The sequence below is a fragment of the Muscardinus avellanarius genome (assembly GCF_963383645.1).
Source record: "Muscardinus avellanarius genome assembly, chromosome: 4".
NCBI lineage: Eukaryota > Metazoa > Chordata > Mammalia > Rodentia > Gliridae > Muscardinus > Muscardinus avellanarius.
Genome location: NC_137789.1, coordinates 115,165,893 through 115,182,398, shown reverse-complemented (window position 1 = coordinate 115,182,398; position 16,506 = coordinate 115,165,893). Strand labels below are relative to the sequence as shown.

The 16,506-nt window shown below is 38.3% G+C and overlaps 2 protein-coding genes across 3 annotated transcripts in view; one reads left to right on the top strand and one right to left on the bottom strand.

Annotated features, from left to right (window-relative positions):
- The window catches only part of LRRTM3 (leucine rich repeat transmembrane neuronal 3), a gene marked incomplete at both ends in the record, with an annotated part of 177,045 nt that extends 165,336 nt beyond the window's left edge, over nt 1–11,709 (bottom strand). The window contains one exon of the mRNA XM_080694122.1: nt 10,129–11,709. Within this exon, the coding sequence (XP_080550248.1) occupies nt 10,129–11,709 (1,581 nt within the window). The remainder of the gene's footprint in view (nt 1–10,128) is intronic.
- The window catches only part of CTNNA3 (catenin alpha 3), a gene marked incomplete at both ends in the record, with an annotated part of 1,656,346 nt that overhangs the window by 652,423 nt on the left and 987,417 nt on the right, over nt 1–16,506 (top strand). The window lies entirely within an intron of this gene.

Genomic DNA, 16,506 nt, shown 5'->3' with positions numbered 1-16,506 from the left:
TCCCACATGGTCAAACATGCCTTCTGCATAATTGATGTTGAAGAGATAAATAAAAAAGATGTGCATCACTACTTGTCACCTGCTGAGTATTTAAAGTTTGAAGCCTCCAGTAGAATAGTTTATTTAGGTATGTGTACCATCAGAGAAACGAAGACATCGGTTTCCCTCTGATAGGGTAGAGCTCCCCTTTTGTATGTTGTGATAGGAGAGGCCTTTGAATGTGTTCAAAGCAGAAGCTTTGTAGAAATGAAGATGAGATAAGAAAACATCAAACTAAAGAGCAAAAGATCTTTGCTAGGAGAAAGTGGACAAAGAGAAGTCACAAATATATGGCTTTTACAAAAAAGTTGACTTAGCCTCCACTACAATGAAAGTACATTAATATTTAAATTAAGCATTATTTCTTTTGTGTGTATGTGGGGGTGGGTACTGAGGATTTAACCCAGGGGCATTTTACTGCACACCTACACGCCAACTCTATTTATTTATTTATTTATTTATTTATTTATTTATTTGTTTATTTATTTATTTGCAGTACTGAGGTTGAAACCCTGGGCATTCTACCTCTTAACTACACCCCTACCCCCATTTTTATTCTTTATTTTGAAACAGTGTCTCACTTAGTTGCTAGGGTGGCCTCCATTCTATGATCCTCCTCTCTCAACCTCACAAGTACTAGAATTACAGGCATTCATTGTACCACCACGCCCGACCTAAATATTATTTCTTTATCTCATTTTTTTTCTTTGTCTCTTCAACGTGCATCTTAAAATGTTCATAGATTTTGTGACTCACAAGGAAAAACTTTGGTAGATTATTTACAACATAGAAGCAATTGAAAACAGAATATGAGTCTCTAAAACTGTATTTTTGAAAGAATATTTTAGAAAACAGCTAAGTGATAAATAAGAATATTTTATATAGCGAAATAGCATAAATTAAATACAAAGCAAAGCCAGGCATGGTAGTAAGTGCCTGCAGTCTCAGTATTTGGGAGGTTGAGACAGGAGGATGAGAGATTTGAGACCAGCCTCAGCAATATGGCAAGACTTTCATCAACTTATGGAGACCATGTTTCAAAACAAAACAAAACAAAAAGGGCTGTGACTGTAGCTCAGAGGGAGATTGCCTCTGGGTTTAATCCCTAGTGTCATATAAACAAAAGTGTATATATTGATTATGAAGACAAACACAAAGTTGACTCAATTGTTTCCATAAAATTGGAATATCTACTCTATGACAATAACTTTATCATAAGTACCAGAAAATAAACACATCGAACATCTACAATGAAGAAAAGACTATGCCAATCAACAAGAGAATGCAGACATATTAATAACTAAAGCACAAGGCAGCCTGTATCATAGTATCTTGGAGAGGCACACAAAGAGGGAAGGCTAAGATGATTGAGACTTGCAGAGCAGAATGTGAGTTGGGTTGATTACATAAAGGCTCAGGAACTGACAGGAGAACTTGGGAGGAAGGAAAGTCATTTCTCACAGAGGAAACTGCTTGGGTAAAAGCACGGAGGGAGGAAAGTGAGCGCTACTTCAAGAACTGGTTAGTGTTAAGGCATGAGATGTGATATAGAAGTAAAGGTGGAGACGTAGCTGGGTTTTGTTGGGAGGTTTGGGACATTTATTTTATATACTGCCATCATCCTTCAGTATTAACCAGGCACCCAGATGTCCCTGAACTTATAGCCATTTAGATTCTCTTTCTTGAGTCTGCCAGAAATCTATTTGTCATTCTATATAAAAATAGATAGTGGAACATGACTATTAAAATACATGGGTACTTAGAAATTGGAGCTACTGAAGAGAAGGAGAAAGCTACTTATTATGTGCCAAGCTCTGTACTAACGGATTTTATCTACAGCATCTCACTTAATCTTCATAGGATCTTTCCGAGCATCAAATTAAACAATATATGAAATGTGCCTAGGAAAAATGCACATAAGATATTCTAGAAATTCTGATTCTTTGCCCTCTTTCAACCATCCTTTAATGGTTTTATTTTACATAGTTTTAAGATAAAGAACTTAAGACTCAAGGTCTCACAGTTAAGTCTCAGAACCAGATTAATGATTCTTCCAGGATCCATGGCCAAAATTCTTCCTGGTATACAAAGTTGTCTTTCCGTGGGGAAAAATCAAGGAGAAAGTCAGTGTATAATGGTGATTCACTAAAGAAATTTTTCTAATGAAACATTGATTATTTGTTCTGTCCTGGTTTGTTTGGGAATTACAATTTTATGTTTGAGAAAAATACAGATGAATTTCTATAGGATGACACCGGAAGATCTTACAAAGCCATTTGCCCCAGACCTATTCTTAGTTGCTTAGTTGCTCTTAGTACATAGATTTTTTTTTCCTTCAGTTAAAGGATTTTCTATTTTAATACAAGTGCCTTTGGAAGGGAGAATATACTCCCTGGATCTGGGAACAGACATTTGGTAAGGCACGAACAACCATAGAGCCCTGAGTACTGCTGGATGGATTGGTTTCAGAGGTTTCTAAGTGGAGAAGGAGCATATGGGTGGAAAGCTGAGAAGAAAATAGGAAGGAGATAAACCCAGCACATCTGTCTAGAGGCTCCAACCATAAAACTGACAGACCAACAACAGCAAAAACATTTCTCTCTTAGAAGAGGGAAAAACGAAAGGAATGGGAAACTCAAATTCAAGAAGAAAGTGGCAAACTTGGAGGGTAAATCAGCTGTCAAGTGCTGGAACACGGGGTATTGTTAATTTGAGATTATTTTAATATTAAATACATAATAAGCCTGGCATGGCATGGTGGCACACATTTATAATCTCAGTAGTTGGGAGGCTGAGACAGGATTTGTGGCTAGCCTCAGCAATTTAGTGAGGACTCCAACAACCTAGTGAGACCCTGTTTCGAAATAAAAAATAAATAGGGCTAGGGTATACTCAGAGGTACAGTGCCTCTGGATTCAATCCCCAGTAACCATCCCAACACACATGAGATATATAATATAAATTTAAGAATATTTTATAGTCTACCTTATCCTTTCCTTCTTAATTTATATCTACCTTCATGTTTTTGCATTTTGGTGTACTAGTAAAGTCTCTATACATCATTGTGTATTAGACCATAAAAAGCCTAAGTTCCAAAAAATGTGTACATTTTTATATTTTACTACTCTACTCTCTATAAAAGTTCATAGCTCTAAGTGTATGCTGACTTTTAATGAAATGAGATGGGCTGGAGTGGGGACCACAGGCTGGCAAGAACACTCACTAGACTGGCAGATTACAGTAAGCTGAAAGAGAAATAAATATCTTAATACGAAATCACTGGGAATGGTTTCCTAAGAGCAACTGGAGATGTTTGGGTTGAAATGCATTGTGTGAATGGGGAAATGAATTATTTTAGGGCAGTCCTATAAAGAAGAGGAAAGTTATGCAATTACCAGGTGAAACTGATAAGATAGAGTCAACAAAAGGTATTTGTTCTTATATTTAAAAAAATACCAAGCTTATGAAATGTACTAACGACTTCTTATCAAATCTTGAGATGATATATATGAACACACACACACACACACACACACACACACACACATATATATATATATATACATATGTAAATTTCTAATAAGAATGACTCAATTACACACAAATACACATACATATACAAATGGGTTATAAAATGTGGAAAATCACCACATAGGATAATGGATTTTGGGGGATTGAGTATCATTTACTACATGATTTGATTGAGAGAAAACACAAAATACTTATGTAATATGGCCTAGGTCATGTTGTACAGATCTTTAAATATTCTATTTTACTCACCGAATATTTATACATTTTTCTTTAAAATTTTGTACAAATTGGACATGATTATTTAATAAATTGGCACCCATCGCAAAGAGTTGTCGATGTTGTGACTGTTCTTTTTTTGTAACAGTTAACACTGTTGTAACCTGCTCACAGGCTTATGAGTTTTTAAACCATACTATTTCTATAATATCAACATGATATATGCTATAAATTTCTTGTAATATTCTGGTTGATTACATCACAGACAATGTGATTTTTTTTTCTTTAGGAAGTGTAACAGATAAAAATTAATAACCAGAAACACTCTTTAGGTACATGTGGGATCACCCATTTAAAGCCATGAAAGCTTCCAGTAGTGTATAGCCTCTTTGGATTGTAGTTTCACTGTCTGAGGGACACTTTCATTTTGCCCCCACTTTATAAATTAGCTTCAGCATTAAGAGTGCTGAGTATTGAGGTTTTATATTTAAGTCCTTTGCTTTTTAATGGCAAAATGTGCTTTTTACCTTACTCAGATAGAGTGTGATGAAGCTTTAATAAAAGCTGCTTTTGCTAAATGCAGAATTTGCCTTACTTAATATGCAAGCCCCCTAAATTTGCATTTATTTCTGAGAAGACAAAATTATGTTAATTGTTATGCATGTTTTAGTGTGGTGAATACAGTTGAGCATTTCCATATATAAAGTCCTATAGTTTGTTTTATTTAGGAGTTTGTTAACTAAAGGGAAAAGTAGCTTTTAATATTTGCAAGTCTAGTTCTTCAACTATATTTCCTCTTTCCTCTGTTGAAAATCAGAAGATACTGTAGAGGAATTTAGCAGGTAGTAGAGGAGAGAGACAGGAAAGAGACAAGGGCCAACTCTTTAGAGATGTGATAGAAACTCAGCTGTTAAAGAGAAACTGTATTTACTTAAGTTGTAAGAATTTTGACAATACATGTTAGCTCATACTTGATAAGACCAGTTATATCCATTGGAGAAAGATCTGTGATTATATTGGTCATTATCTGATGAATTGAGTATTTAATTTGCCTAAGTAAAAGGGTGTTATTATGAAGGACACCCCTGTATTTTATTCTTTTTTTTAATCCAGTGATTGTCAACAATTATAACTGCCAAAATCAATAGTAGTTTCTAGACTACGAGGAGGTCTTGAGCACAATCTTCCATTAGAGTGTGTATATGAGAAAAACAATGCAGTTGTTGTCATGTGAGCTAAACTTGGAATAGGTGCTAATCCCACACAGCAGGTACGGAAGCGATTACTTTTTTTGTTCAGTAATTATGTTATCCTGTCATATAAGCATTTATAGTATGAAGTCAACAAGGACTGAAGATAAGGATACCGGAGAGAGATGGACAAATAAATGTCTACCTGAGGGAAAGCCCTTGCTATACTGACCTGATTTGGGACATGACTGGAATCTGGGTTGAGTTTGATATGTTTGTGCTTCCATGTTCTTTGGTTGGTGTCTTTATATCTATTGTATATTGTGATCATTACTGTTAATATCTTAGATAACATGGGATGGAAGAATCTGTGCCCACATGAAAATCAAAGGTGAAAGACAAATTTTAGACTCTTATCAAAAACAATATGGTCTCCTGTAACATAGAGCCTAGCGATTTCTTTTTTACTTAAGCCAGACGCAGAACACAAGCACGCATGCGCTGAACACCTGAATGCTCTTTGAAAGGAAAAGGGAGTTGCGGTTGTTGACTTTACAAAGTACTTTCCGCATGGGCCTCCCAATTACCACAAGCAGCCAATAGTGCATAACTGGTCCATACATGAAAGGTTGCGTGTTCAACAAGATAAAATATTACCTGAGGTCACTTAGTAACTGAAAGAAATTTGTATTTAGTTTTTAGTTTCTAAGGCCCATATACTACCATAGTTGGCTGTGATTATTTTCCTCAAATAAATTACTTTTTAATTTAGATTTGTTATGTAATATTATATTCTACCCAACTATTTACAATCACCATTGATTTTGGAAGCTAAGCAAAATTTGGGTCCAAATACATAGGCTATTATGTAACAGTCACTTTCACCTGTGTATTTTAAAATTAATTTTTAAGGGCCATTTAATACATACTAATGCCAATCTATCCTATTTGTCTTGCAGCATTTGGCATTCAAATTTATCGATATTTTTCATGTTCATAGTTCCTCCTTGCTGCTCTGATATTTCATGCAGGTAGCAAAGAAATGTCAAGAATTGGGGGAGCCCCTGGATTGACCACAGAGCTAGTGAGAACCCAGGGAAATAAAGGGAATAAAAGAAACCACACAGTTTCTGAATTTTTCATTTCTCATAGCTCAGTTCTCATTTGTTACATCTGGAACTATTTTTGTTTTAAGTTTTATGGCCCAATGTTTGTTTCTGACTCTAGTCTGATACGCACTGTAAGTAAACCATTTGAGTTCTCATCTTGATAAACATAAAAGGAAGAGAAGATATTTCCAGCACCTACAGTCTCCTAAAAATCCTTGCCAGATCTATGAATCTGACTCTGCATTATCCTTCCCCAGAAGGAGAGCATAATTTCATTATCCATGAATCATCACCTCTTAGACTGTAACATCATTGTCAAAGAGCCTAATAGAACCAGTGTTCAGCTGGCTGAAAGGGGGAGGGGGAGAAAGCTCCGGGCACAGCACAGGTCACTGGCGCAATCAGCAAACTGGTGAGTGCAGAAGCCGGAGGGGGAGGCCTCCCTCCCTTGATGGCTCTGAGGTACCTACTGACCCACAAAGTATTGATGCCCATTATTTCCATATTAATACTGAGATGTAGTTTTCCCTAACCCCAAGTGCATTATATTTCAATACCCTGCCTAAAAAAAACATTAACTGATTTAATAAAAATATCAGACTAGCTAGACAACTTTAAAATATTTCTCATCCATTCTTATTGTATTACTACTGGCTTTATATCTTTGGACATTTATATCTAGCCCTCAATACTTGTTTATCTCCTGTCTTCTGGAACTTACAAAAAAAATCACTGAGCAAGATATAACTTTAAAAAATATGTAACAATTATATTTCTCATGCCAGTGAGCTGGGTGTAATTCACATCTGATGTACAGATTTTAAAAATATACACATAAGCCACATTTGCAAAAAAGATTCAGGATAAAAAGCCAAAAATGTTATGAATATCTGTGGTTAGTCTAAGTAGCCACTAGAGGTCACTGCTACTCCACAGAAATACAGTTTATTGCCTGTGTCTACTTAGGTAGTTGACTCGCCAAATCAAGTAAAAATGGCTTAAATTCTCTGAAAGGATGTAATGTCAACATCCTTGGAAAATACAAACTCATTTAACATGAATATGTCTTGCATTAGTGTTACTTAAAAGACCAGCCTGCTTACACCATGCTGGGGCAGCACCATGCGTACTGAGGCTAATAAAAATGGAAAAAACCCACATGTGGTTCAGAGACTAAACTCCATTTCCTCTCTGTTTTAATAAAGCATTCAAAGTATCGAGGGGATCCATTCTGCATAGACGTATCTCTGTTGTGCAGTTCAACAGGTCAGGCTGTTCAACTCGTTCTACTTTTGAAGGAAGTGAGATGTTCCATGTAAATTTGCACTCGAAAAGTGGATTTCAATTATATTTTCTAATATGCAATGAGTTTTAAATACTTTTGAAAATAAATTTATGTTATGTAGTTTAGAAAGTGCCATGGGGTGGAAGAGAGGGCAATAAATTCCGATCAGGAACACATTTGCCATTTGGCTTTGTTAAATTGATAGTAGTAAAGTGATTATAGTCCAACCTACAAAAGTTAGATATCTGTTCTTAGAAGACACCAAGAACTAGAGAAGCTTCGTTTCCAAGGAGGGTGTGGGAAATAACATTTTTCCCTGTAATTTTATGTGCTGAATCTAAATGAGCCTAACCTTGTAAGGGATTTTACTTTGTTTTCTTATCTGTTATTAAAATTATAAGTAAAGTAGGTCGTTAAAAATGACAAGTCTTCAAAATATTAGTCATTCATTTAATCTTATGCCACATTTTACACCCCAAGTGGCTTTCAATTTTAGAAATTCCCTTCAATATAGCAACCATTTTATATATGCTAGTAGCACCACATCCTCAATAATTTGCAAAAACTAAAAAATGTAAATATATCTCGCCTCAATATATTTGGTATCCATCATAAAGGAAGCAGAATTTCAAGTCAAGGAATAGAAATGGGCTTGTTCACTTCAACACTGTATTTAATTAATACAATCATCTTTAGTACAGATAAAAATGAGGCTGACCAAAGAAAATTTCTTTTTTAGATGAAAAAATGTATTTACTGACACTTTATGAAAAAATTACAACTTCAGTGAAAAACATCACAGTAAGCTCAGTCACCCAGTTCATAATACTGTAAAGAAGTAGCTGTATGATTAATCACTTAGGAAAAAATGACTGTTTGCCATTAACTTGTGTTCAACACGTATTAATGGGTAAACATATTATAGCTATGGTGCTTTTCTGAACTGGCATCTCTTTTAAGATTTAGCCAAAATCAAGTACCTAGAGAAAGCCACTTTAAAATTTCTTTTTCTTTTTATCTTTTGCATTTAGAAGTATGATTTTAATAATCTGGCTTCCTTGCAATTATTTTTCATGGTGACTTGCCTAAATTTGTCCTCTCAGCCTATGAAAAGCCTCCAAACTCTATAAAAATGCTGGTAAAAACAGCCATTCACTCTTTTTTTCTTTCTTTTATTTATTTTTTTTCTTGCTGCAGTGATTCTGTTTTGAAAGAACAGGAATATGGTTAAAGACGGGAGGCTTGGCAAGTCAAATTAATTGAAAGAGCCTCAATGTGGCTATTCCTAATTCTTACTCATGTAATAAAATTGTTCATGTTGGAGGATGAAAGAGGGTACAGTCTTAAAGATATTTTTTTCTTAAAACTGAATGGACTGTGGTGCCTGTTCCTTAAATACAGAGGCTATGGTATTGGTGCTGCAGTCAATAAACTTTCACCAACGACATACAAACATGCATGCAGCTTGCAGATCGCCAACAGGGTCTGTACAGGAGAGCACTGATGGATGATTTTACAATACAGATGAGCACAGGGACACAGTCATGTCAACAACAGCAACACAAAAGAGGACTGTCATAGTGTCGGTCTTTTCTCCTGGGAGATTCACGTTGTACCTTTATAAGGGGTTATCAAAGTCATCCTTTTCAACAGGGCTGTTAGTGGGAAGCATGCCTTTTGGAATATGTTCTCTTTTGCATGTCTGAATGAAGGGTCAGTCATTAGGGGAGTGGTGTGTGCAGGGCACATTGGGGGACACTACAGGACAGCCTGACAGATACTGAACAGAAAAACAGCACAGAGCTACTGGTGCCACTCACTACCTTGAGGTCTTTGAAAAATCTGGAAAGAAATTCTAGCGAGGTCCTGGCCACATGCATGCAGCAGGTCTTATCTCTGAAAAGTCCCCAGTGTGAGGAGCCACAGAGACACCTGCCTCCTCCAATGTGCCCACTTCATTCTTTGGCTACTTAATGAATTTAGGAAATGTACAGGCTAGAAGGAACTGGCGGTGAAACCTCTAGTCTGATTTTTTAGGGATGGGTTTCAGAGGGAAGCCTTCAAAGTCTAAAACTTTGTGTTTTTAACCATCTCCTCACATTTGGCAGCCACTGACTTGCAGTATTTTAACCCTTTCATACTCCCCTCTGTGCCAGCCTCACGGTGACTCAGACACCTCTGGAAACTGCTCCCACTGCTGCCTCCCAGCCCAGGCTTCTGATAGCTCCCTGCAAGTGTCTTCTCCTGCCAGGCATCACTTCAATGGCCCTGTCTGTCTCTAAAATGTTCCTATAATCAAGTCATCTGCTAGAATCTCGAGTTCAAAGTGCCTGGGATTATTCCCCATTTTTTCCTTGATTTACCAATGAACTGCAAACCTTTAGAGCTGTAGATCCGGGGCTACCAGAAGGAGACTAGCGGCAGATGTGGGGGATTTCTCATGAAAGAAGTTTTATCTTAAAACAAATGCACCGTTGGTGGGACCAATAAAGGGTCTTATACAATAGGCATTATAGTAAACCGGAGTTCAAGCTGCACATTGATTGCGGGGCTTCAATTTCAATGGGTTGATTATGTATGAGAGGAAAATGACCAGTATTATGAATGCACTCAAACGGACAGGGAAGGACCTTGCCAGCACTGTGAGAGGGAGAAGGGAGGGGCGAGGGCACCGTGCTCCCTTTAGAGTCACCAGAGTTCAATAAAGCACCACTTATTCCCCAGCTTTAACAGCGCTCTGTACCACAATGGTTCATACCTCACACTCCCTGGAGCCCGATTTGTTATAGGTGCAGGGTCCCGTCCCGTTCAGCAGCATCTCGCTGGTCTCTGTGTTGGTGGGCTTATAATCTACGTAAAATTCCTGGGTGCCTGGAGTCATCTGCTTTAGTGACTGCCTCTTCTTTTTCCTGTGCCTTCGCATGAGGGAGCGCTGCTGCAGCTGTTTCATGCTCGCAGGGTACCGCTTCCACGACACGTAGATAACAAGCAGGATGACGAGCACGGACAGGAAGAGGGCCACGCTCCCTGCGATGATTTTATGGAAAGAGATGTGCTCTGTGTCGGCCTCGGTCTCTGGGCTGGGCTCTGTGGCTCCCGCGGTGGGGGGAACGGGGGGCTTGCTCTCATGCTTCGGTCTGGGGAGCTTGGGCTTAAACGTGGGCTTGGGGAGAGCCCGGGCCAGATCAAACCTCTCCGTGGTACTTCTGCCACAAATGCTGTAGTTCTTCACTGCGTCGATGACATTGACTCCTTGCAGCTCTTTGGGACTGGCACAGATAATTGTATTCTCCCTCAGACCTTTAAAACTTTTCAGCCAGTTTACCAGGGAACAGATATTTCTGCTGCATTCCCATATGTTCCCGGCAAGACTGATGTCATTGAGGGATATCCAAGAATCCAAAATCTCTTGACCAATAAATGTGAGCTTGTTGGAATCCAGGTTGAGGCGCTGCAGATTCGGGACACACTGGAAAACACTGGGCCCACTGAAAGCCTCAATCTCATTGCCTGACAGATCGAGCCTCTGTAAGGAGCTCCAGGTCCAGGACATGGTCTGTCCTATAACACTGATTTTATTCCATTGCAAGTAAAGATTCTGAAGGCTCACCAGCCTCGGAAAAAGGGCCAGGTTGAGCTTGGAAAACTGATTGTGCTCCAGGTGAAGTTCTTTGAGTCTGATCATGCCAGCAAAGACATTCCTGGCTAAACTTCGGATCCTGTTATATCCCAGGTCCAAAAGTTCCAGGTTGCGGCAGTCTTGGAATATTCGCACGGGGATGGTTCTCAGGGAGTTGGATCTCAAATGTAAACTGAGCAGCTTCCGCAAGCCCCGAAACTGTTCAGATCCCAGAGAATGCAGCTGATTATAGGACAGATCCAAGTTCCGTAAATTGGTCACAGGTCTGAAGGTATTGTTAAGAAAATAGGAGATTCTATTGGAACTCAGAATCAACTCTTTGAGTCTGCGTATCCCATTAAAAGCATTCTCGTCAATATTGCTAATATGGTTATGGTCAAGGTATAGCCAGGTGAGCTGGTTAAGCCCTTTAAATTGATTATACTTAAGTTTCTGAAGGCTGTTATAGCGAAGGGACAGACCTAAGCAACCAGCAGATATACTCGAGGGTATCTCCTGTAATTTCTGAGATTCACAATATACCATTTTGCCTTCACACCTACAGCCCTTGGGGCATCCTCGCTCCGCAGAAGAAAGCATTGTCAGTAAGACAGTGGGGGCTATAACCAGTGCTACAGCTGATCCGCTCAGTAGCCTAATTACATTGAAACCTGGAAATAAAAACAACTTAGAAAAGTTATCCCCCCAAAAAGAATACATTTTTTTTAAACCAAGCAAAAATAGGTATATATTTTCATTTTTAGAAATTTAAATCTAGGCAACAATATGTAACATCATATATCATCTCTTTGTAATTTAAGAAGCTTGTCTTTAGTTTTTTTTTTTAATAGAGTTCAACAAGGAAATATGTCCACTAAGCAATTGAATTTATAGTCTCAAAGCAGAGCAAGGTAATCTCTAAAATAATTAAGGCAGCATTATTACACTGACTAGAGGATCTTTTTTTTTTTTTTAAGAAGGAAAGAAGAAAAATGACAAAACATACCCATCCTTTGTATTGTTCAAAGGTCGTCCTCAGGTCTTTTGCTTTGGCTTAGGGGGCCACTTGCATGACAGCCCTGTCAGCTGCACTGTATGAGTCAGGGCTCGCTGACACCCAGGAAGAAAAATTGGACCCCTTGGGAGATGGACCGATTTTGGAACATAATTCTTTGCCAGCCACGCAGAACACTCCAAGAACAAATAAATCCCAACACCGCATTCGCAGCAAAACATCAAAATCTTCCTAGGTAATAGGATCTTCATGGATATTACGTTTTTGCATCTTTACAGTTTTTTTTTTCTTTTTTCTGAGGGAGGGGGCTTAAAAAAAAAAAACAACAACAAAACAACAACCGGCTTCTACAATTTCTTCTTATCGGTAAGCTTGATGTATTCCTCCAGGCAACGTGGAGCTACCCGAGCTGCCACATCTGTACTCCATAGCCTGGCAGTTCCCGCGGCGAGCACCCAGTTCAGCCACAGAGCTGCTGCATCGGAGCCCAGAAGGCAGGAGAGCCCCGCACCGCGCACACGCTCAGCTCACTTGGGCAGACCGTCATTCTGAAAGCAGCTCGGACTGTTGCTTTGGTTTCAGTGAATGCAGTCTTATGTAAAGCTGCCCCCAGTGGCGAAGAACATTATGGGCATGTGCAGAAATGTCTCTCTTTTATCTTGCAAATGAGCAGGCTCTCTGCTGGAAAATGAATGATTCTTTGGGGTGGCTCAATAGGATCTGAATGGTCACCATAATCAATAACTAGCAGCATTTTTTCCCCCTGCCATTTCCAATTGTCATTTTACAATTTGGCAACGTCCTTATTGTCTGCGTTGCCTTAATCGCCCCAACATGTGCTGCCCAGAGTTTTTTCTGGAGCTCGACATTAAGTTCACAGACGGAATGTCAATTTTTCTTAACCTCAACGCAAGGCTTGGAAGTGAAATGTATAAAATGAATTATTGAGCTTTTCACAGAGCAGCATTAACTGTGTGCCCTCTTGACCTCTCGGAGTCACAGTGATTATGTTATGCAAGGTGGCTCAGGATGCAAGCTCACATCCATTTTGGAATGGGGGGTGTGTGTGTGACTAATGACTTGTGAAGCAGCAGGTCCAACAGCCTTTCTGGTTTTCCCACAAATGATTTTATTGGTTTAGTGGGTTACAGTTGGGTTTGTTGCTTTGGATACTGTGATTTTTTTCTTTTTGATCTAAAGAGAAATAAACCATTTTTAGTGCTAGGATAAGAATCAGGAGAGCATTTGGTTCATAGTTTATTGGTGCTGCTGCTATTTATTACACTAATAATAGTTGAGTGCTTTCTAAGTGTTTTAAGGGGGCCATCTTGTTTCTTCATTAAACAATAGTGTGGTATAGGTCCTATTATAACCTGCATTTGAAAGGTGAAGAACCTGGGACTTGAACTCACTTGTTCCAGGCTATATAGCAAGGCAGAGCTGAGATTCAGAAACAAGTTCGTCTTATATGTGGTTCACTATAAGCCTGTTCAACAATGTTAGTATTTTATTTAAAAAAAAAAAAAAGGAATCAAGTAGAAATAAGGCAGATTGAATAACTGGGTCAGGGAAGCTGTAGACAAAAAATACTAGTTTCTTTTAAGGTCCTGTATAAACTTCTTTGATCTGAGGCTCCTAAACAAGAACCAGTAAATCTAGGACAGATTTTGGTCCTAAAATTCTCATTCTGGCAATAGCATAACTTTAAACAGGTAATTTTCCTTGTCCTCGGTTTTCTCATCTGTAAAGTGGGCATGATAATTAAACCCTAACTCATAGGCATTGTTTTTTAAATACTTAGAATAGTAGTGTGCAGAGCACAATAAGCCTGTTAACGATTTGAAAACTACTAGTCTTACTATACTTGCTGGTAATGCATGTTGTTTAATATTAAATATTCACTCTACTGACAGTCATGAACTCACAAATAACTACTTTAGCAAATATTGTACGTTCTGAAATTCTGAGGGTCATTGTCTTGGTTTTGAAGACAGAACATTCTTTATCACCCCAGTTGTATTTTTAAAATGAATATTTTGGGTCTATGGGCCACAATTAACAATTAATGTGTGAGCTTTTTCTGCCCCGGAGCAGAACATGGTAACATCTGTCCCATAGAGAAAGCTGTCTTGGTTAAAAATAAATGGTATTTCTTAAAATGTTTTCTTTGCTAGTTTATATTAGGTGAATTGGCTGAGAGCCAGTTAGGGAGAGCTTTTATATGCTCCAAGGAAGAAAAGTTTGATAAAAGTTAGTCATGGTAATCAAAGGGGCTTCTCCAGATAAGCACCAAATAACCCACCAATTCCTCAGGTAGTATGTTATTAATAGGGCAGTGGTTCCCTGGAATTTATCCATGTTGTGAGTTCATCTAAAGTCCCCCAAAAAACTTGTTAGAAACATAGATTTCCTAACCTTGTTCTCTAAAATTCTGATTTAGGGAGACGGAAAAGGATGTTTTTCTCAACAATTTTTAATGAGTACATAGGTCTAAGAAAATTTACTGCAAAGCCCAGTGTGGCGAGTGATATATGTTTGTAATCCCCGTATTTGGGACGCTGAGACAAAATTACCTCACGTTCGCGAATAGCCTCAGCAACTTAGTGAGACCGTGTTTCAAATAAAATAGGGCTAGGGATGTAGCTCAAAGTTAGAGTGTCCCCAAGGTTCAATTCCCAGTTTCAAAAACCAAAAAGAAAAAAAAAAGAAAAAGTTGGAAAGAAAGGAAGAAAAAAAAAAAAAGCAAAGAAAAGTTTTCTCTTGGCAGGAAGAAAGGGTATGCAAGCTTATGATACTGAGATGTAAGTACCATTAGGAAAAAAATGTGTTTTCTACTTCAATTTTCCTAATCTTTCCTAATGAAAGCACTTGGCACATTATAGATGCTCAATAAATATTTAGTAAATAAGTACATTTTAGTGAGGGGCACAGATGCCATGCCATGGGGTACTATAAACTAGTTATATAAGGTTAGTCTTGTGTACATGTGTTTGAGCCCTGCAGATTTATTTCCTCCACCAGTGGAATTGAGAACAATTTTGGAGAAAGTATTCTTAAAGGAAGTTATAAAAGACAAAAAATAAACAAACAAACAACAACAACAACAACAACAACAACAAAAACCCACCTAGAAGGGTGATGGAATTTAGATTAATAGATGTTCTTTAGTTTTCCTGGAGACATCTCTTGTCTTTGTACTTAAACCATAAATTTCATGAAAACAATAAATAAGTGTTTTAATATTCTCTGGTCCTACACAGAAAGGTAACACTGAGTGTTCACCCTCTCATTCCCAAGTGAGACTTCACAACTTGCATTTCTCAGTAAAGACTAAAGGAAATCTGTTAGAACTCTGCTATCTTGGTTGCTTGAAAGCCTCTGAATTTTCTCCTCAGTCTTCCTGCTTCTCAGTGGGAAGCCGCCACCAGGATGTATGTCTTGGGTAACAGCTGCAGAGGCCACACTCGGACGCCTGAATGACCCATCACTTTACTGTACTTACTGACCCTGTGCCTCTCTTCTGATGAAGGAAATACATATTGATGTATTTCTCTTACTTTGCTTTTCCTGAGAAGAATCTTCTTGGGTTGTTTATTATAAATAACATTCTCCTCTGTGTTATCTTGCCCTTGGTTTTCAGGCATTCTTCTGGTATGTGGAGTCCCAGTCTTGTCTTGCTCCACAGTTCTGACTTCACACCCACCTTTTTGGTCTTATAATTGACATCCCCTCTTACTATTGACCACTGGTCTCTTTCTCAGCAGTCATCGGTAGCCGTTATCGGATAGAGCTGGCTTCTAGGCACTGTATGTGGCCCCTGCCTTGGCAGTAGCTCTTAAGTCAGCATTACCACCAGGTCTGTCTTGGTTCAAGGTAATGAAGTTCCTGAAGAGATCATTAATGAGTCTGGTTGAGAAATACAAAAATAAAATGACAAAATGATGAACCACACTAAATACGTGCGGCTACAGGAATTACTCCAAGGATCTAAAATAACCCCCCCCCAAACTAAAAACAGTAACAACAAAAAACTGAAGCAAAACAACTTATGTCCCAAGAGATTTTAGTAATTTTCTGTTTGCTTTTGAAGGTTTATCTTCCTTTTATTTGTTGACTCTAGGAAGCTTATTTCTGACTTGCTGTTCATCAGAAGCAAAATTATACAACATTATGTATTTAGTGACTTTTTTGCACTTAGCCCTACATATAGAACTATACCTTAAACCACCTGACAAGTTAAATTTCTGCAATGAATCTAGGGCCTTAATAATTTATATGATTATAAAACACAGTGTCAAAGCCAGGCACAATGGCACATATTTGTGATCCTAGCTACTCAGATGGCTGAGGAGGGTTGTGGCCACACTGGGCAATATAGCAAAATTCTAACAATAACACCACCACCACCATCACCACCACCAACAACAACAATAACAATGACAGCAACACATACACACACACACACACACAACAAAACAAAGCATAGTGTCTCCTATCACTTT